The sequence below is a fragment of the Agrilus planipennis genome, unplaced genomic scaffold, assembly GCF_000699045.2.
Source record: "Agrilus planipennis isolate EAB-ADULT unplaced genomic scaffold, Apla_2.0 scaffold20, whole genome shotgun sequence".
Lineage (NCBI taxonomy): Eukaryota > Metazoa > Arthropoda > Insecta > Coleoptera > Buprestidae > Agrilus > Agrilus planipennis.
In genome coordinates this window covers 355990-378084 of record NW_020439516.1, presented here as the reverse complement: position 1 = coordinate 378084, position 22095 = coordinate 355990, and the positions used below count along the sequence as shown (strand labels likewise).

The 22095-nt window shown below is 32.3% G+C and overlaps 1 protein-coding gene across 3 annotated transcripts in view; it reads left to right on the top strand.

Annotated features, from left to right (window-relative positions):
- Positions 1 to 21763, top strand: part of LOC108738449 (harmonin) — a 65827-nt gene extending 44064 nt beyond the window's left edge. For 2 of the 3 annotated variants that reach the window (XM_018471867.1, XM_018471868.1), the window contains exons 9-12: positions 14621 to 14758; positions 19018 to 19695; positions 20987 to 21194; positions 21591 to 21763. In XM_018471867.1, coding sequence (XP_018327369.1) covers positions 14621 to 14758; positions 19018 to 19695; positions 20987 to 21194; positions 21591 to 21598 — 1032 coding nt within the window. In that variant the 3' untranslated portion in view covers positions 21599 to 21763. The remainder of the gene's footprint in view (positions 1 to 14620; positions 14759 to 19017; positions 19696 to 20986; positions 21195 to 21590) is intronic. The other variant, XM_018471869.2, reaches the window with a different exon arrangement.
- Positions 21764 to 22095: the final 332 nt, after the last annotated feature.

Here is a 22095-nt window from a genome sequence, read left to right as displayed (position 1 = left end):
GGTCAAAAACCTCCTCGATCAGTTTTTTGCCAGCAAAGACCAAAAATTTTATGAGCGTGGAATTATGCTACTACCAGAAAGATGGCAAAAGGTGTTTGACCAGAACGGTCAATATATAATTTAATAAAGTATTTGTTTATTATACGAAAACTGTCTTTCATTTCCACAAAAAAAAAACGAAATGACTTTCCGAACAACCCTATATATATAGATTGCTAGTATCACTGATCAATGATGAATGAAAGTAGCTTACATTAGCCATTGTAGGCATTACAAGCTTAAAAAGTGGACAAACTTTCTAATTCTTTAATTGAAGAGAGTCCAAAAAATTCTAAACTCCTTGAACAAAATGGGGTTGTAAAGACTTTGATATAAAATGATTGATGTTGATTTTACATCAATAAAATAATTTGCAATTCTGTTTTGGCTCTCATCTTTCATGGTAAACAAACTATTTTGACATCAGTGTCTTTTTCTCAATTAAAACGGGTGACAAAGGTAAATAAGGAAGCATATAGAAGAATTATTTGTTGCTGAACTGAAGAAACTATAAGATAAAGATAGAAAAACTGTATCTCAATTACTTCAAACAAAAAAATATGAATTATAATCAATCTTCGCAGCTGGTGATTTAATGTAAACACCACTATTAGTCTAGAAAAACCCCAATACCTATTTAAAACTGAGTAAAGTGGTGATTTCAAGGTCTCTTTTGAATTAACTTGTTAGGTTGTTGAGCTTTGTTTTAAAGCTGGGATCCATAGTTCTAAAGTATTGATTTTTTGTTGCGTTCATCTGTCTGATAAGGGTTTTGATCGGTTGCGGAATTTCATGTCCGGTAGTGGCTGTCTTCTTTTTTGTTACTTTTTTTTAGACTCTGTGATTTGGGTCTCGAATGTGAAGACTATTGTTCATGTTTTATGTTTACAAGACCTCTTACTACTAGTATGTCGCAAACTTGATTTAAAAGATTATGTCGGTGTTTTTCCTTATCTAATGCACGTTGTATGTAGATGTAACACTTTTATGACTTCACAGAATTTCTTATGTTATAGTTAATCAAGAAATATTTTCATAAAATGGATAACTAGAATTAAAATAATTACCCTTATAACTGTTAATTATTTTAATTCAGTTTTGAAGCTATTAAATTAATTAGTATAACAAACTTTTTATACTCAGTAAAAGTAGGTACATGTAGGCACTATACATGTCGCATATAAATTCTATCTTATTTTATATTTGTGCCAATCAGGTTTATAAACGTTGTTGTTATTATTAACAACAATTTACATTTGAAATGAATGCCTTGCTAATGCCTAACTAATGCAGTTTCAACAAAAATAAAATTCCCGTCAACATAATCTACACAGTTAATTTGAACCGATCTCCAGTAAATTTCTACGATAGATTGGAAATAAAAGACCAATACAATACAATAAGTACCTACCTACAGCAAATTAATAAAGTGCATGTTACACATTCGACATGTAATGTAAATGTGTATTAATAGTTATAGAAAGCTTAAAAAATAATTGTGTTTACATTTACATTACCTGTATTTTGTTATAAAAACTGTCCAATTACCTTTTTATTGTTCTCTTAAAAATATTTACGATTGGTTATTATATTTATGTATGCCTTTGTTATTTGAAAACACACTGGAAGAATGTTCTTGGGGTGTATATTAGTTAATTGTACAGGGTCTTAAAATAACAAAAAATTTAATTACATGAAAAGAAGTCACTTCTATGGTGGCGAACGGTTAATTTAGAAATTAGAAAAAGGTTGTTAAAGGTGTATGTTTGGAGCACGGCGTTGTCCGGGTGCGAAATATGGACAGTAGGCGCGGCGGAAAAGAAAAGGTTAGAAGCGTTCGAAATGTAGGCGGATGATGAGGATAACGTGGGTAGAAAAGGTTAGAATCGAAGAGGTATTGGAAAGAATAGGAGAACAGAGGACTCTATGGAAGTCAATGAAAAATAGGCGAGATAGGTTGGTAGGACACCTTCTTAGGCATGAAGGACTAGTCAGAGACATATTAGAGGCAGAAACGGGAGTTAGGAGGGGTAGAGGTAGACCTAGATTACTGTTCGCAAACAGTTAAAGAAGTCTGTTTTGGGGAAATGCGAAGATTAGCTCAGGATAGGAAAGAGTGGAGGTACGTGTCCAACCAGTCCAACCAGACTGACGACCTTATGATGATGATGATGATGAAGATGATGAAAGTTTCATTAAAAGTGTGCACCTATCTACTGTAAAACTGATGAAAGATTGTGTTTATGTCATCGACATAGTCTGTACGAACCAAACTGAAAACTAATGATAAAGGAACATTGAATGCACTTGTACTCAGTAGTATAGAATCAATCTTATGATGAGTAAGACTTTTGGGTGTTTCATTCCCACCAGTCAGTAATACTGGTGAACGGGCAGACCCTTCGAACTACGCCGGAAGGTAGGGCGGAAAGCCCTCTTCAGCCTCTTTTCAGGAGGGTGGTGGTTCGGGTGAGAAAGATGAGACGGACGAAATGAAGACAGAAGAGAATGAAAGATTATCTGTGGAATAATTACTGTCCAAGCATTTGCCAAGGAAACCACAGAATCACTTGGACCAAGGCAGACGGGCCCAGAATCGAACAGGCGTCCTCCCGAATGCTTATGATGGAGATGATGATGTCGGATACCCGGCACCATGATGCGGTACTCAGCTGGATCCTTCGGTACTTGACCCAAACATGTCATTCGTTCGATTTTAACAGATAACACAACACTGACTTCTAATGTACCGTCTGGCGATAAGCGAATACACGAAAAAGATAACATCTTTCCAGATAATACAATTGGGGAAATACCATATCGGGGGATTTACCGAATTACACCATAATGGCGGCATCGATTTTTAAGATTAATGAACATTTCTGTAAGGTCGCACTTGTTGATGCTATAGGGTGGTTTAAGGCCTAATGTAATTAAAATTGTGTTCCAATTATGCGCGGTTTCTGTTATGCAATATTCACGTCATGTTTCTATTAAACATTTATAATGGAGTATCAAATGAATGCGAATTTTTTACAGAATTTAGTAAAATTTTGTGAGTCCTTCAGAACTTTGAAGAGTAACAAAACATTTCAGGAGTAGAACTGCTAGGTCTAGACTTTTCATCAGCAACTAAAACTGACGCTGAAGATGTCAGCTAGTACCTACCGAGTTGAACATTTAGAAGTACTTGAAAAAAGACACTGTTGTCAGAATAATTTGTTTAGCGTGAAAGATCAGAGCCAAAATAGGGTTGCAGATAATTTTATTGATGTAAAATCAACATCAATCATTTTATATCAAAATATTTACAACCCCATTTTGTTTCCGATCTTTTACACATTGTAATAATAGAAAGAAATGGAATCCATAGTTTCTTTAGTTTTGGGTTCATCTAATAAGTTTTCTAAATATTTTGGATTATACGCATTTATTAGCACACCACAATATCTTGTAGTTTTCAGTTTTTCACAGCTGGCGTATATCAATTCGATATTGTTTTGTCGTAATTCATAGAATTTCGTAGTTCCTTGCTAAAGGTACGATAAGTGGTGATTTGGTAGGTGTTGATATCAATTTGGAACTTTAAAATTCCATGGACCATGACATTGAACCCGGAAAACAATATCGATCCAATATTTTAGATTATCCATCTGCAAGGAGATTAGAATTTTTTGGGCTCTGTACAGATAAAGAAGGCATTCATGGAATGTCTGTTTGCCTCTTTTTAAGTTTCTAATACATTCAATAGCCAATGTGAGCAACTTTCATTCATCATTTTATCTAATGTTTGATCGGTGCTAAAAATGTATTTTGCATTTTTGGAAAAGTATCTTAAATAAAATACAAAATGCTTTTCTCAAAAAGTATTTAAATGCAAGATAAAAATAGATATTTTTCGTTTTGTATTTGCATTTTAAATGCAAGTATCTATATATATAAAAGAAAGTCGTGTTAGTAACTTCACTTATAACTCAAGAACGGCTGAACCGATTTGGCTGAAAATTGATGGGGAGGTATCTTACAACCGGGAGAAGGACATAGGATACTTTTTATCACTTTCCACGAGAAAAATGTGGTATATGTAAACGCAACTGACATGGAATGACAAAACGAAATTGACAGCAAAACAAAAAATTTATCAGTCAAAACATCAGTCTAGCCTTTCATTTGTTAAAAATGGTATAACAAAACGCAATTGACATGGAATAACAAAACGCAATTGACAGCTACACCTAATGTTGTCTAGGTTAAGTATGGTGCTTTTTCATATAAAATTAGTGACGTACATACCTATTTCAACATTTTACAAAATTCTACCTCTTTAGGAAGCTAAAAGGGGTTTGTAAAGATTGCATGTTTGTTTTTGGTTCGATTTACTTGAAATTGATTAAAAAATTCAATCTCTGTTGGGGGGGATGAGTGGTGAAGAGGAGTTGCAATGTTTAAATGGAACATATTATTTGTGATCAGATTTACTTGAAACTTTGTTTTAATGGTCTCTCATTTAATTTCTGAAAGATCTATCTCGACAATTTAAAAAAGGGAAAGGTGTTGCAATTTTTGTTTGGGACATACTTTATTTATGGTTGAATTTACTTGAAACTTGGTATATATGCTGTTTGATATTATTAATCAAATGAAAAGAGGTTGCAACGTTTCCATGGGCTACATTTTATTTGTACTCGGATTTACTCGAAGGATGCTCATTGCTGAAATTAAGCAAATACGTGTTTTGGCAATTTTTAAAAATCAACCCTTAAGGATGAAATGTTGTTGCTACGTTTGTATTTGAAAGATGGCGACATTACACAAAATTAAAACGTTGTAAGGGTGAATTGGGAGCTAAAAGGTTTTATGGAGAAAGAATATTAATTTCTGGGAGCGAAGCCGCGGGGAAAAGCTAGTTTCAAATAAATCTCATCTCTGGAAGTAATACTTATTTATTTAGTAGGACTTATCGTACATCCCTCGTATATTCAATCACTTGTTTCTTATTAATGACCCTTAAATTAAATAACAGCGGCATCTTCCTGTTATGTATATTATGATCATGTGAATCCATCAATCCAAAGCCTGAGAATCGCTTTCTATTAATTTATTTGCTAATTGTAAATGAGAGACAGAAACAATAAACGTAAACTGGAGGAGGAAAGAGAGGAACAGACCTGCGGCTAGATTATCACCACCCACTCCAACAAGATTGTTGTTAGTGTTACTTTTTATCATTTTATATTATTATTACGGAGCAGGTTGTACGCCAGTTAGCTGCAGTTACCTAAACAACGTCGGACGTGCCATTAGCGCGATTACTAGTGAGCACGTGCTAACAGGTGTACTGACAACTAACTACATAATATTATGCAGCATTCGAAACAAGTACTTCAGAAACAAACGTAGTGTCATATAAACAATTGTAAGACAAAAACCGAACCGGCAAGCACGCGACAGAATACCGAATACATAATCGTTATTACATCTATCTACATTACATTGGGCACATAGGTTTACAGTAATAATTTAAAGATTTAATCATTGTTTCGTGATCATCGTTCGCATTCAACTGTGATATTCGTTTGGCTGTTTTTTTACGAACAGGTAACTAACTGACTGTGTCTTCTTCATGTTGCTGTCTTGTTTTGCATGAAAACAAAAGTTACATAATCATGACAGGAATAACGCGTAATTACGTTGCCTGCTAAGTGCATATATCTATCAGAAGTTAAATATTCGTGTGTATGTGAACAATTTTATTATTGTTATTGTGTTGTTATTGCGAAAAACGAAAGGAAAAGCGATGATGCAGTGTGGGTCGAAATTCAAGCCTCTTGTCGTGGTTCAGAGCTATGAAGTAAGTCTTTCATCTTCAACTTTACGTGTGCTTTGCACAAGTTTAGTAAAGAATTTTTTAGTTGTAAAATGATAAATATGGTAGAATTTTAATTTTGTTAATTCACTAGATTTAAATAATTAGTGGAATTTTATTTCTTCCTGAAAAGTGTATGATTTACGGTCAGGAATGTATAGATAAATTACATCATTTGACTCCAACATTCCTAATTCTATACCTGAATATAATAAAAAGATGGTAGATACTACAGATGCGTCGAACAGTGATTTTGCCGCGTACCGGATAACTGTGAACCCAGCATTAGCTGTACTATCCGGTAAAACCACCTCATGTCTTCGTTCTGACAGGTTTTCCATAAAACACAACCCTCATCAACTTCTTAAGCTACATTAAGACTTTCAAAAAGTCGTTTAAACACTAAACCAATGAAATTTTAATTTTTAATTGTCGGATTTTCAACAAGAGAGTTGAGTTGGAACCATTGAAACGAAAATGTAATGTTTATTACGCTAAAAGTCTGTGCATGGTGACAAAATCACACTAATAAGTTATCTTTAATCAAAACTATATTGAAATAATAAATAATTTAATATACCTAGTAATCAATAAATGATATAAATTAGAACAAACGACCTATTCCAATACAATCTTAATTACCAATTTTCATTAAGTAGGTTTTTTTTTATAATTATTAAATTGTTGTTATTCGGTACACGGCTAAAAAAAATTGCTAGATCCACTGGGTACCGAATCGAAACCGCCGGGTACCCAGTTCATCTCTAGCAGGTACTACTGAGAACTATAAATCTACAAATTAATGATACTATATTTAGTTATTTTCAGCAATATTTTTAACAAACTAAACAAACAAAACACAGTCGAGTAATAAATAAACTAACAAAGTTCCCGTCCATGTATTCTGACGTCAACTCTCACATCTAAGTTTTTTTTCTGATCGAGAATAAAAAGATAAAATCACAGTTAAAACTTGTCTTTTATAAATAAACCTCGTCTTTCGCGTTTCTGAACATTACGGAGAATCGAATGAGATTTTTTTGTAGGGGAAAATGTATATGAGTTTAATTAATTCATCGTGTTCATGACTCACACTATGTAAGAAATTTCATTTTTGAATTGATGGTATCATAGGCTGAATAAATAGCATGTAAATTGTCATGATTGAGAAACCGGAAAATCAAAACCATGAATTATTGTTTGCAAATAAAAGGTCACTACTACTATTAACTATATATGTGATTGTACATGGTCTTCAATAGATGTGATGCCTAGTTATTATCGGTCTTAAAAAAGCAAAATATTACTGTAATTTTCTCAAAATTATTGGGATGAAATGGTTTTACTAATAGTTTTAATTAAGTGATTCCATTTTTTTTGGACACTTCATGAACTATTGTGGCAATATTTACGTATGTTATTTTTAAATATTGTGATGTTACTTAGGTAATAATTCGTATGATAATATATGTCTATAAAATATTCCAAACCGCAAATAAATAATAGTAATAAAAGGAAATAGAAAACACACAATAACTAGTGCATAAAAAATTGGAAAGTACTAAAGTGTATAATCATTTCTCTGCAACTTTTAACTTGCGAGGAAGTAGGTATATTCGAGAAACGGTTTAAATGAACTTCAGTTCTTATCATATTTTGTGATTTTCTAACTGTCTCTGGTTCTAGCGTTCCAGGGTGGAATTTAATAACGCTCCTCTGTTACATTCCGTATCCAGGATGTTGTCGTTAAATCTTGAATTTTTAATTAAAAATCACCTATTTTTTCATGTTTCAAACTTTTCGGTGGTTTTGTCCTAGGTTTCCTTGATGTAAAGTACAATTCATCAAAGGTTTAGGTTATTAGAATTTCATGGGATATGTTTCCCTACATAACGTAGTCAATCATAGGAAGCGGTCGACCAAAACTAATGTAAAAAAAAATTTAGGAAAATTTTAATTTCAATTGGAAAAGGTATTCAAATACATATATATGTACTCACATGAAACTAGCGGATACCTAAACATAAGTGCACAAAATACTTTTATCTGCCATGTAAGTTTGCAATTCATATTACTATCAGGATGGCAACGAAAAGTTAATTTCGAAATTCTCTGATAATTGCTGTTTACACAACATTATTGTTTTATTCAATGGTATGAAGCCTTAAATCAGTAAGCAGCGGTGTTTTTCGTGTGTGAGGTACAATAAAATATTACCTATTTACCCCGAAAATTCTTTCTATATGGTTCCAAAAACTAAATAAAATCATACAAGGATCTATTAGCTATAGTACAGTTTTAGACTTTGTTATAAAACTGAAACAAGAAGGTTAAATTTATATATGAAGGACTGTTAGTGCTCTAAGTCACTGTTTCTTAAACTTTTTGGTCCAAAACCCCCTTTTATATTTAATAATTTCAAATGACCATCATCCCGATAGATGAGTATGAACAGAAAAAATCCTGGATTTAAATTCAGAAGTAGTTAAGTTCTTTTACATAATTGCATTAAAACGGCCAATTAATAGTATACATATTTTTGATTTTCAATAAAATTATCATTGGTATATCTTTAAATATAATGTTATATATTAGTGAATTAATTTTATCCACTAAAGATAACCTCAAATTAATGAGGAGAGTACTGGTGCGTAAAACTAGAAGCCTGGGTTCGATTCCCGGCAAGGGCGTCACAGCAGCAACAATTTTTCCCCATTAATTTGAGGTTATGTGTAGTGGGTAAATTTATTTCAAAAATTAATTCACCAATACACTGGATTAACACTACAAAAATTCAAAGTATTTCAAAATGTTTAAAATCTCAAAGTATCTCATTTTTTTTTTGTTTTTTGTACATAATTATTACGTGTTAAACTTTTTCTAACTTCAGTGTTTTACTAATTGTGAACTTTGTTAAATTGTATCAGTAATCAGTAATTTGGTTTTATTTGCCTGAGTTTTTTGCTTTCATTAAAATAATGAAGATTTTGAAATTTCTGATAACAAAGCTGTGCTGTGTGGAATAAAACTGTACAAAATTAATGTTATTGTGTGTTTTTGTTACTGATAGTAAAATTTGTTTAGCAATAACTGATAAAAGTTATAGGAAATTGTGGTTGATAAGAAGCACGCAAAATAATTTGTTAAGTCCCTGTTTCATATACTTTGTACTTTTAAAAAGCGAAATTATCGACAATATGCACCGCATTGGAACTTAATTGTTGTTATTCATTAATATTGTTTAACACATGGTTGTATAGAGGATTATACATACATATTTATAGCATGTCAGCTACAGAAATCTACAAATCTATATTATAAATCTACTTTGGAAGACATCTTGTAAATCTTACCACCTGTATTCCTTTACAAGTCGTGGGTTTTTAAAAACCAGATCGAAATATGTTCCCGTATACAAGTTTTGCTTTAATTCGTAATATGGCGGCTAATGTCCGCCATATTTACTTTTCACTGACGTCATACACTAAAGCGAATGCTGTTCTTATTGTTGTACGCCTATAAGCATTGACTAATCTAGCAGTAAATTTAATATTTCGTAGCCGAATATAAACTTAAAATTAGGATAGTAGTAATAACTGATCATTAACCTAAAACCACCAAGGTTTATTGAAGTTCATTTTAAAAATAAATTTGTTATAAAATATTCTCTTGTTCAAACGTGAGTAAATAATTTATTTTACGTGTTGATCAACTTTTTAAATATTAATAGTCACGAAGTCCGATATTCTTGTAAACAACAATTTTAGTTTTACATAAACATTATCTGCAAGATCTATTGATTTTAGCAAAGAAACATTTGATAGTACGACGATTAGTAGTCTTCGTATTTAAAGAGATTTTGTTTGTTATGATTCTTACTTAATAACATTTCAATTTTGTCTCATTTAACCGTTAAATAAATGCTAAATTACATCAATTACATCTAACTATTTAGCTCGCTTCTAGCTTTCAAAAAGCTATTAGGCTGAAAAATTTTTCACGGTGACGATTTTCATCTCAACCACTTTCTACATTTACAGTCTTAACAAGGAAAGTTTTCAGTATAATGATGGTAATAATTGGTAAATTGTGCAAACTGATTATCGTTTTACGTACTTTTCGTTTTCTTTTACATTCTAAGTGAAAACAGAACAATTAGGAAGTCAACTAAAAAGAACCAACAGAGTTATCGATTTCCTGCTAATCAAACAATAATTATCTGCGATAATTTTCATAGAGAAGGAAAGCCTGTCAACTCAATCGACGCTAAAGATTTTACAATTATTAATAATACGAAGGTTGTACGACAAGTAACGTTTTCCAGTTAACTTTTGATGGCATTTCTTGTGTGTGCAGCGTATTTTATTGAAGTAATCGTTAAACAGAATGTAATTTTATTTGACACTGTACGATGATTTTGAAAGTTTGAATTTAAAAAAAATGAAGATAGTGGACTTGTTCAATGAGATTTACTAATTTACGTTAAGTAGCTTAGAAATAACCCTCATATGTTTATATGTATACGAATGAGAGCAATTATAAGTATAATCAACATAGTATTTGTAATTTGCACATAAATTATAAATACGAGATATGTCGTATATGAATAGATACTAAGATACTATAGCGTTCGGTGACTTATTTCATAGATTCAGTTTCACCTTGTTGCAAGGAAACGTTTTAATTAAGTCAGCCAGACCGGTGTCTCGACATTGTTACGTAATCAAGAAAGAAAAAAAAGTACAATCTGTAAAGTAATGCAACAAGAAAATTTAAATTGTATTCATTGTTACTATTTCAGTTGTTTCATTTGACAAAATTTTATAATTCAAGCCCATCAGAATTGACAATGTCCCCAATTTTTAATTGTTTATCTGTGAGAATGGACGTATCTTCTCTGTTAATTCCATTTGGGAGTACCTATAGTCATTTGCTGGGTTTTGACAAGTCCTTGTTATGTTAGAAAATACTTTAAGTGTAGTACAGACAAAATGAAAAGGGTTAACCGAGTAATAGTAGGTGGTGCAGGGATTAGAGGTTACTTAGGTTGGAATTACATCTGATCTTTAAACAAACGTCTTCGTTTTCCTAATTTCCTGAGAATGTTGAACTTTCATTAAACATGTAATGTTATTCCTTTTTCTTTATTAGTGTCCGCTGCAATTGCCACTTGACATCTCTTTTCTATGTTTACGATATTCCCTACAACGTTTGTCGTCACTAAAAGTAGGCGTTCTGTCAGCAACCGCTGTAGTCTTGTTAGTAAGTTAAAGGAAGAAAGTAAATGCAACAATTTTATTGCGGACTATGCCAATTTTAAGTGACTTAACTATAGGACACCTTCTCAAACGTGAAGGGCTAGTCAGAGATGTACTGGAAGCAGAAATAGGAGTTACAGATGTAGGTTATTCTAGTTTTCAAGAAATATAAAGGTTGGCTCAAAATAGGAGTGTCCAGCCAGGTATGAAATTTCGTCATGTATTTTACATGTTTAGAATTCATGTCTGCCTCATCATTTACTATGAAATCAATAATTGATTGAAAAATTCTAGATATTAAGTATTTCAGTATATTCAAAAGTATGTCAAAATCATTTCTGATAACAATCTAAGCTACTGTATTGCTTTTATTAAGTGTACATCTGTATAAACCTACAAAAACAAATAAAGCACTTTAGTAATAATATAAGAGTAACGCCTTTATTTAGAATTAAACCAAATCTCGATGGGTATTGTGCAAAATGGAACAATTTATTTTATTTCATACCATTTGATAAAATGTTGAAGAGGGATTTTGAAGCATTCTTGTTGTACTAGCATTTATTAAGTACTTTCACGAATATTTCTTGTACGTGACCTGTTTAATCTTCAAATCAAACCTAAGTTATCATTTCGTTTTTATGACAACGTTTCATTTGGGTTAAGTGATATTTTTTTGTTAACTGTTACATTAATATAGACTGTAAGTACAACCAGAAAATAAAACATGAAAAGCAAGTACCTACAAGTAGCTGTAATTTGATAGAAAAATCAATATATATTAAGCAATGAAAGGTTTTTTACCGGAAAGGTATCTAGTTAGTCCATAACAGTTTTCATGGTCAATAGTATACGCGATATTCACATGCAATACAGACATATATGTATGCGTGTATTTTTGCATAAAGCAGTGCATTAAAATCCATCATTATTGACAGAAATATAAATGAAAAATAGGTAAAATGTATCGCTTTGTTCTTTTTAGGGTTCCGTACGTCCGAATGAAAAACGGAACCCTTATAGGATCACTCATGTGTCTGTCTGTCCGTCCGTCCGTGTGTCACAGTCAATTTGCCCGAAATCTACTGGACCGATTAAGTTGTAATTTGGTACATATATGAATTTCTGTGACCCAAACAGGGACGCATAACGTAAATAAATTAATTTTGAACATGAGGGTTATTTTTGGGGGGTTAATAAGAAATTAAAAGAAATGTTTTGCAAACTGTACCGTGTTACATTAAATGAAAGGGCTTGTTGTAAGGGTCGTATATCTATACTTTTTTATGATTTTAAAACAAATGGTTTTAAAGTTATTTAAGAAAATAGATGAAAATTGACCATTCCAACTTCCCCTCTTATCTGTGAAACTACTGAACCTAAAATTAAAAAAAAAAAAATACAGAAATTAGTTCTTTACTTATACATTCCAGGAAAATTAATTATAAGTCTATGGTTTGAACATAACGTGGTAAATTTGTCAATAAAACAATATTATGCATACAAATTTACATTTGCAATTTGAGTGTATGGGAGAACATCTTTTTTTTTTCAATTNATTTTATTATATAATATTTTATTTTTCCATGAAAAAATATAATGTATTTCTAGGTAATCACATGAGAAACATATAAAAATGATTTGCAGTTCATAAAAAAAGTTGAATTAATTACTTAAATAATATAATTAAAAAAACAGCTTCTTAGTTTCTTCTTACAAATATCGCTTAAAAATATCTAAAAATCTGAGGAATTTCAATTAATCAATTACTTTACCTTATCTACTTATTGACACTGTTATCTTAATAGATTGTCAATATTGTATTTATTTATTAATAGAGGTGCTCTGACAAGATGCCATTTGAAGAAAATGGAAAAATTTCATCTAATTTGAATACCCAATGAGAGAATACATAATATCCAACATAAATAAGTAGGTCGAATGTGCGCCTTTTTGAGATAAAATAAATATGTATTATTACCTTTTATTATCAATATCAGTTTTTTGTTAATTAGTATATTAATATTAATAAATGTTTTAAATTGGTCTAGTCTGGACCAGGATAGAATTTAATCTAAATTAATAACGATTGTTTGTACAATGGAGATGTAATCTCTATATTCAGAATGGTCGAAGAAGATTAATCAACTTAAAGGAATTTTATTAAAAATTTTTTTACAAAATTAATACTAAGGAAAAATTTGATGAATTTACAGTGATGTGAAGACAGAAAAGGGTGTAGAATACATTTATAAATAATATTTATAACTATTTCATCACCAATTACCATTCATAATAGCCCTGATGCCATTTGTAATAATGACTATCCAAGGGTTATAAATAGTGTTTTAGATAGTACAAAGAGTTAGTAAGTAATGAATCATGTTAAATATTTTTTGTTTAATCAATGATAACAATCAAAATGCTTGCAAATACTACATATGTACATGTATGAATAACGTATTAATAAATTCTTTTAATAAGAATCCTTTACAACAATAATTGATAAATCTGGTGAAATATTTTTATGATTTATTTTAGTAATGAGCAAAATTGGTCTTGGTGTAGGTCTTGCATTTTCGCAAAACTGTTTATATAGTAACAACACCAAGACTAAAACCAAAACCGAATATGCAACGAAAATATTTCCTTTAAAAGCCATAAATATCAAGATGAGGAAGAAGTAATTAAAGAAAAAGAAAGTAAAGTTTCAAAGATCCATAACATTGGCTTCTTTAGGTGAAGATGTTCTGATTAAAATTGTTACAAAATTAGCATAAATACTAAAAGTTTATGGGGTTGGAACAACGTAAGGCATTAAGCTTTTGAAGACAAATTTAAATTTAATAATGGAGACCTATTTACATCAGTTTGATCGTTTAGTAAAATATTTAATTTATTGTATTTATTAATATAAAGACTTTCAGTTTAATTTATAGCCTTTTGGTAATTGTTTCAAAATTTGAAAATTATCATATGTAGAATCAGTTTTCCCATTAATATAACTCCTCCTGTGTTCTGTAATCCTTTGATCGAAGCATCTCCCAGTTTGTCCTACATAGACTTGATTGCAATGTTATGGTGAAACAATTGTTGTGGACAATTAGTATAGATATATTTTTCAAACTTTATTTTCTTTTTCTTTAATTGAATATGGAGTTTCAATAAGTAAAGCCTTCTACGATTACTTATTTGAATAAGAATTATTAAATAAATAGACTACATATATCAGCAATAGCAATAGCAAGAGCAAGATGACAGTCTTGGTTTTGGTCTTGCCTTGCTCATCACTAATTTATTTTCACCTTAATAATTATGACGCCATATTGATTTCAGCTTTTTAATCGGTAAATTAGAAACCTTACAATGACATAGGTAGTTTATAGGTACTTAAATTTTTATTTATTCGATTGTTTGGTTTTCCTTTGGAATGATTTGTATTATTAATCTGTTTAAGGATCGAGACTACAGTCGAGTAAGCACGAAAAGCGATTCCTATGGGTCTTCCCCGGTATCAGAAGCCACAGAAAGGGTGTCGTCACCGAAGCAAAACGGCACCACGCCAAGTGTGTGTCCACCGCCACCTCCACCCCCGGTAAGTATTTCCTTTATAATCTACACGACGCGTCTACATAATTAACCCAATTCAACTGTTGTACTTAATTAAATTTAAACCAATAACAAAACATTTTGTATACTACAAAACTAATAAATCAACAAGGGTCAGATGTTAATATCTATTAGGTATTTGCATCTTCGCATTTCCCTAAAACCAGAACATCCTGAATCCTTAACTATTTTCGAACAGTAATCTAATCTAGTAAAGGTGTATGTTTGGAGCACGGCGTTGTATGGGTGCGAAACATGGACAGTGGGAGCGGCGGAAAAGAAAAGATTAGAAGCGTTCGAAATGTGGTGTTATAGGCGGATGATGAGGATATCGTGGGTAGAAAAGGTTAGAAATGAAGATGTATTGGAAAGAATAGGAGAACAGAGGACTCTATGGAAGTCAACAGGAAATAGGCGAGATAGGTTGGTAGGACACCTTCTCAGGCATGAAGGTCTAGTCAGAGACATATTAGAGGCAGAAACAGGAGTTAGGAGGGGTAGAGGTAGACCTAGATTAGATTACTGTTCGCAAATAGTTAAGGATGTGGGCTGCTCTAGTTTTAGGGAAATGCGAAGTTTAGCTCAGGATAGAAAAGAGTGGAGGTACGTGTTCAACCAGTCTTAGGACTGATGACCTTATGATGATGATGATGAATCTAATCTAGGTCTACCTCTACTCCTCCTAACTCCTGTTTCTATCTGTAACATGTCTCTGATTGGACCTTCATGCTTGAGAAGGTGTCCTACCAACCCATCTCGCCTATTTCTTATTGACTTCCATAGAGTTCTCTGTTCACCTATTCTTTCTAATACCTCTTTATTTCTAATCTTCTCTATCCACGGCATCCTCATTATTCACCTGTAACACCACATTTCGAACGCTTCTAGCCTTTTCTTTTCCGCAGTGCCCACCGTCCATGTTTTGCAACCGTACAACGCCGTGCTCCAAATATACACTTTTAACGACTTTTTGGAATTTCCAAATTAGCCGTTCGTAAGCATAGAAGTCACTTCTTTTTATTGAAGGCGACCGGACCCTGCGCTATCCTCTGCTTTATATCCCTACTACTCCTTCCGTCCTGAATTATCTGACATTTTAGACACCTAAAATCATCCACTTCTTCAAATTTTTCGTCTTCTATCTTTATATTCGCTCATTCTCTACTTTTTCTTCCCTTGTATACTAGTATTTTGTTTTACTTTTATTTATTTTCATACAACACTGTTTTGTCAATACCGCACCGCTTCCATTTTATTTAAAGCTATCTCTAACTCCTCCTTGCTACATGATAATACTGTTATTATTGCTGTTATTGCAATTAAATTCTATGCATGTGAGCATTGATTGGACAAATACAAAGTTGTGAAATTCGCCTTAAAGTATTTCTTAAGTAGCACCTAGTGGTTACCTAACGTAAAACGTATTTATTTAATTTTAAATGACCCCAACATGCTTTCATACAAGACATGAAGTAGGTACATAGCATACGCAAACGTGCGTATTTATTACAAATTGTTAGCTGAATTTTAAAATACCTTTTGGTATGTCTGATAATGCAAGGTTTGTTATGCATGTTAGCTAATCAATTTGTTATTAGGGATAATGTATGTACAGTAAAAGCTCTTTATTCGCTGGGTATACGTTCCATAAATATGCCGCGAATACAGAAACCGTGGATATGGAATGGTAACTAGTATGGAATCTTAGGGGATACGTTTCAAAATAAAAATCAATGTATTGACAAATTCGCAATTAAAATTAATCGTTACAATCAGCTCTAGGCAAGAGTTTAAAAAATTTAGTGATTTTTTCTTGTTTTGAATTTTGAAATTAGTCCACTCGGTTACATCTTTTATAAAAGTCGCCTCGGCACGAGCCAATAGTACTCAAGAGATGCTGATACGTTGAAAAATAACACGGAATTCTTTTCTATTCAAAAGATGCCGATACATTCAGTGGTACACGCGCCATAGAGTAAAAACATGCTTATCGGTTCTAGATATCATGAGTTTAATGTTTAAAACAGAGGTTTCAAATTTTTTAGTAAGATATATACAGCTTTGTTCTAAAGCTTGTCGAAGGGCATTTCTTTATTTTTTAATTTCTATTGAAAATACGTGTCCTACAAGAAACATCAACTTTAAGCACTTGTAAAAGCTTTTAATGACCATATTATTGGAAACCAAAAACGTACCGAGGTAGTGTGAACCTTTGTCTGTTACCATACAAAAAATTAGATATTTATCTCGCAGCGTTAAATTACAATGTTTAGAATAGAAACCCATGTTTTCGGAAAAATTCACATTAAGTACGAGCGGTCTATCGCGGTCAATCCCTTTAATAAATGACACCGAATCCTTTTCTGTTTATCGATTGCAACCACGAATAATGAAATTTTTAACCGCGAATAGAGGAACTGGGTTGCAATTTTGAAAACGCGAATAAGGAAACTGTGAATAAGGAGCTTTTACTGTATACACAGGCCGCTGTTACTTTGCGTTAACACAAAGAGGGAGCTTACAGTGAAGTACCAAAAATAGTAAGTTATACTGTCTAGTTAACTGATTGAAGCAGACTTCATGTGTTAACTGCCATTGTTAGATACATTTAGTGTGACGTAAATTCCTAAATAACAATATGCAATGTAGAAATGCAAAAAAATACAAATAAGTTATTAAGACTACACCAAGTGCACATTTCAGTGCGTAGGTAGCTTACAATATCTTGCATGCATGAGATTAATTGTTATTATTACACAAATATCGTTTTATAATTAACTTTCAACTGCTCTAAAGTCAATTAAGATTTTTTCCAGACATAATTAATTACCTATCTAATTTCTAAAAAAATACCACAGCAATTAGTATGATTTAATGACCATAAGTGATAGGTACGTTAATTTTTATATCTTTACTATTACACAAAAAGAATAATCGTATGCGTTTAAATCACTTTTTTTTTGTATTAAGATATTTTATTATTGACCATTTTACTAGCATACTTCTGTTTTTATGCATCGTTAAACGTTTTTACAAAGCTACAATAAAACCAGTAAATTGCGAATGTAATTTTATTACCCTCTGTTTCACTTTAACAGTAATGTCAGAAATTTACCATATTAGGAAGTTTTATAATTAAATATCTATCCATTTAGGTGTTCCTTTTAATATGTATCTAACTAGCACTTCATGTCCTAGATGATTTTCAGCATCTTGTCTCTCATTTTTCTTATCGACTTCCATACTGTTGTTTGTTCTTCGACTTCTTCAAGTACATCCTTTTTTCTAACTTACGAGGTCTATTCAAAAAGTTTCGCGAATTTTGTGTTTTTTCAAAAATTATTTATTTATTCATGAATATCTATTTTGTTCCCTTCCAAGTAATCCCCACTAGATATTATACACTTGTGCCAACGTTTTTTCTAATCCTCGAAGTAAAAATCATTGTTCAGTTCCTCCTTCGATGCCGTCTTTATTTCTTTAATCGTAGCGTCGTCCTTTCTTGGGCCTCTTCAGTTTCGGGAACAATAAAAACTCACAACGCCAAAAATTCGCCCGCAAGCAACAATGTGTGAGCAGGGGGCATTATTATGGTGCAAAAGCCAATTTTTGTTTTTCCACAAATCCGTATAACTTGCAGTTGGTATTCCTCATTGACTGTTCTATCTTGTGGCAAGAACTTATGATGTACCACGCCCATGCAATCGAAGAAAACTATAAGCAAAACCTTCACATTCAACCTAACTGGGCGCGCTTTTTCCGGTGATGACTCGTGCGGTAGCTTCAATTGGGATGATTGAGCTTTGGTTTCCACTTCATAACCATAAACCCATGATTCGTCACCAGTTATGATCCTGTGGAGCAAATTTGGGTCGTCGCGGACAGAATAAACAAAAATTGAAGACCAGTCAAAACGTGCGCAAGTAAAGCAGCTGCCAAAAATTAACTGATCATTCAATATGGCCGAACTTGTTGGTATAAGTGAGAGACATGAATACCAACATAACGCCACAAAGAAATCGAATATACGTATACGTCAAAATCCGTGATACTTTTTGAACCGACCTCGTATTCTATCCACTTAACAAACGTTTATTTCGTTTTAATGTGAGAATTTATTTATTAATCTCTACAGTTGTTTCGATTGGATTATGCATTCTTAAAAAGAATAACAGTTACAGTGACATTCTTTTTTAATGCAAGTATTATAAATATGCTTAAAAACTGTTATATCATTTGTTTTAGCCTCCATTTGGAGATGTTCCGTCCAAGACGGTCCCGCCAACAACGACTGTTTCAAGATCACCTACCGAAAAACAAAAGCCAAAACAGCCTCCACCGGTTCCAATCAAATATTCAACCCTTTCAACAACGAACAGACTGCCGCAAAAGATTGGTGGTCAGCCTCCACCGTCTCCTATCCCAGACTACGACAACCTCAACTTTTCGTCAAATACGCTCACAAAAACCAATTCGCCCATATATGCCAAGCCAATAACCAAAACTAGTCACTCAGAACAAGGATCTACACCAGTCAATGGGTCTGTTTCCAAAACCAACGGCTATGGCACATTAAAAAGTTCACCTGCCAATGGAATTGTCACGCCCAAACTTTTACTAAGCAACGGTGATAGTCTTCCGAACAGCTTTGGGTCGCCCCCACAGTGTCCACCACTACCTGGCGCAGGTGGCGTATCGCCGGAAACCTCCACGTTGAGAAAAAGACCAGTCAGTGTTGTAATTGGAGAGTATCCATCAGATACTCTAAGGAGGCAACCTGGGAAACTGGATTTCCTTCAGAACAGTTTAGATGAAATCGATCGAAGTTCTCAGTCAAGCGGAGATTCGATAAGCAGTCAACTGGCGAGTGAATTGGCTCAAACCTTAAATAGGTCAAACCTCAGGAGAAAAACGGAATCCGTGGTAAGTTCAATATTAATTTTGTCTCACTTTTATTCTTTTTAATTAACTAATAAATTAAAATAGTCAACGTGCAAGGTGCTAAATGTTTGAATAATATTTTGTTTAATATAGTCGGTCATTTTGTTTTCTCAGATAGCAACTGATTATTTAGTATATTAACTATAGATAACCTCAAATAAATTAGAAAAAATTGTTGTTGCTGTTACGCTCTCGCCGGGAATCGAACCCGCGTCCCTGGCTTTACGCAGCATTGCTCTACCACTAAGCAAGGGGTTTTGAGTCCTACGTAGTTTAGCAAGGTCGTCGTTGTTGGCTCTGCTCTCACCTCTTGTAGCTTAGTGATAGAGCAAACGTTCGTAAACCCAGGGATCTGGGTTCAATTCTCGGCGGGGGCGTGACGGTGGCAACAACTTTTTCTCATATATTTGAAGTTATCTGTAGTGGTAAAAAATCAATTCACTTTAACGTAGTGAAATTAACCCTCCAAGAAGTTCTTCTAAATGGTTCTTTAATGTTTTTCACGTTGTTCCTTTTAATTTATCGAAGAACTCTTAATACAGTAAAAGTCAACAATATTCTATCCCTTTTAATAATTTAACAATTTGTCTTTTATAATTATCGATATTTATAGTGTTTACAACTATTAATTTAAAGAACTAATAAATTTTTGTTCTATAATTTATTAAAATAATACATCATACATAAATATATTAAATTGTGAAATCAAAATTTTCTTTTTGCAAAATAAAAAAGTTCATTCGTATTATTTATCCAGGTGATTGTTTAACAAAGGAATTTTAATTTGGTTTATCAAAATTGTATTTTCTGATAAGTACTAAATGAATTTTTTAAAAATTGTTAGGTAGTATTAATAATCCAGTAAATTTGGTAGATCTTCATGCTTGTCTCTTAAAAGTTAATTTCATTAAAATATTTTCTGGTGCATTTCAATTTCTGACTAACAATTTCCTTGCACCGTTTACCCTTTGAAGAAAAGGGTTGATGCTTTCTCCTGCTTCGAATTTATAGACATCTGTTTCCTCTATTAGTTTTGAACTAACATTTTTTCAAGTAATTACAGGAGGTATTTTCCTGAATCTAAAAAAAGCTTTCCCATTTCCATTGAACGCTTCTTTTTTATTATATAACTCGTTTAAAACTTACAACTTTTTTTAAATAAACTATTCCTCTGCTCTTTTGTATCTGCCTCCTTCACTTTTCTTCACCCAGTAGATTGTTTGGGTTTTAATTATTTCGAAAACTTCTACTCCATCATACGATGTTATTTCAGGAGAATTTGACTTGTTCCCGAATTTCTTCTAAAAGTAACGGGACAGTCACTATATCGGTGGGCAGTAATCTTCTAAGAAATTTCGCTAGATCCACTGAAAATCTTTTAGACAGCAGAGAAAACAAGATAAATTCCAATTCGAATCGGGTCACAATAAGTATCGGACCCGTGAAAAATTCCAATTTTTCCAATGGCTTACTTAAAACTGGTAATTATTATTTAGCAACAACGTTTCATTATAAATTATATTGGGAAAGTAATTTCTTTTTATAGGAATTCACTCGAATTATCTCTATCTAATGTGAAAATTCATTTAATGTAAGTACCTCAAATTTATGAGAAAAAATTGTTGCTGTTGTCACACCCTCGCTGGGAATCGAACCTTGGGATTTACGAACCAATGTTCTAACTACTAAGCTACGAAAAGTGACACCAGTAAAAAGCCAAAGGCTTCGGGTTCTATTCCCGGCTAGGACGTGACGACAGCAACATTTTTTTCTCATCAATTTGAGGTATTTTCTAGCGGATAAAAATCAAATGAATTTTCTGTAAATGGAATTCATTGTAAAATAAAATCATTTGATTTTTTTGTTCTCTTTTTCAGGCCAATGAATAGAATAATAAATTGATTGTACATTGAAGTAATCTTGAAAAATACGAATCGTGAGAAGTGCGTGCAATCACATAGAGCATTAAAACAGCCCTTCATACTTCCTTATCTTCCCTCTTTTTTATGTACTTAATAAGTTTTAGCGTCAATTAAAACTGTACTGATTCCTAAGTGTTTTATTACTATTTATAGATTTATACTATTTTGTGTACCTTGCAATATACATACATATATTAATATTATTGTATTGAATTAAATATAATTTGATTTAATTATTTTCCTGTCTTATTATTGATATCAATATATATTTAAAAACCGGAAAGGTAAGTTAATGATTTTGTTTTACTGAAAAACATTTATTCTATCATTTTTTATTCATAAATAAGTTCGCACTGTTTGTAAAATTTATTGAAATTCTTTGTTCTTTTATTAATTATCTATTTACGTCATGAACGTTGATACTTAATCACCCCTTAACCTTCCAGCGGTCACAGATTAG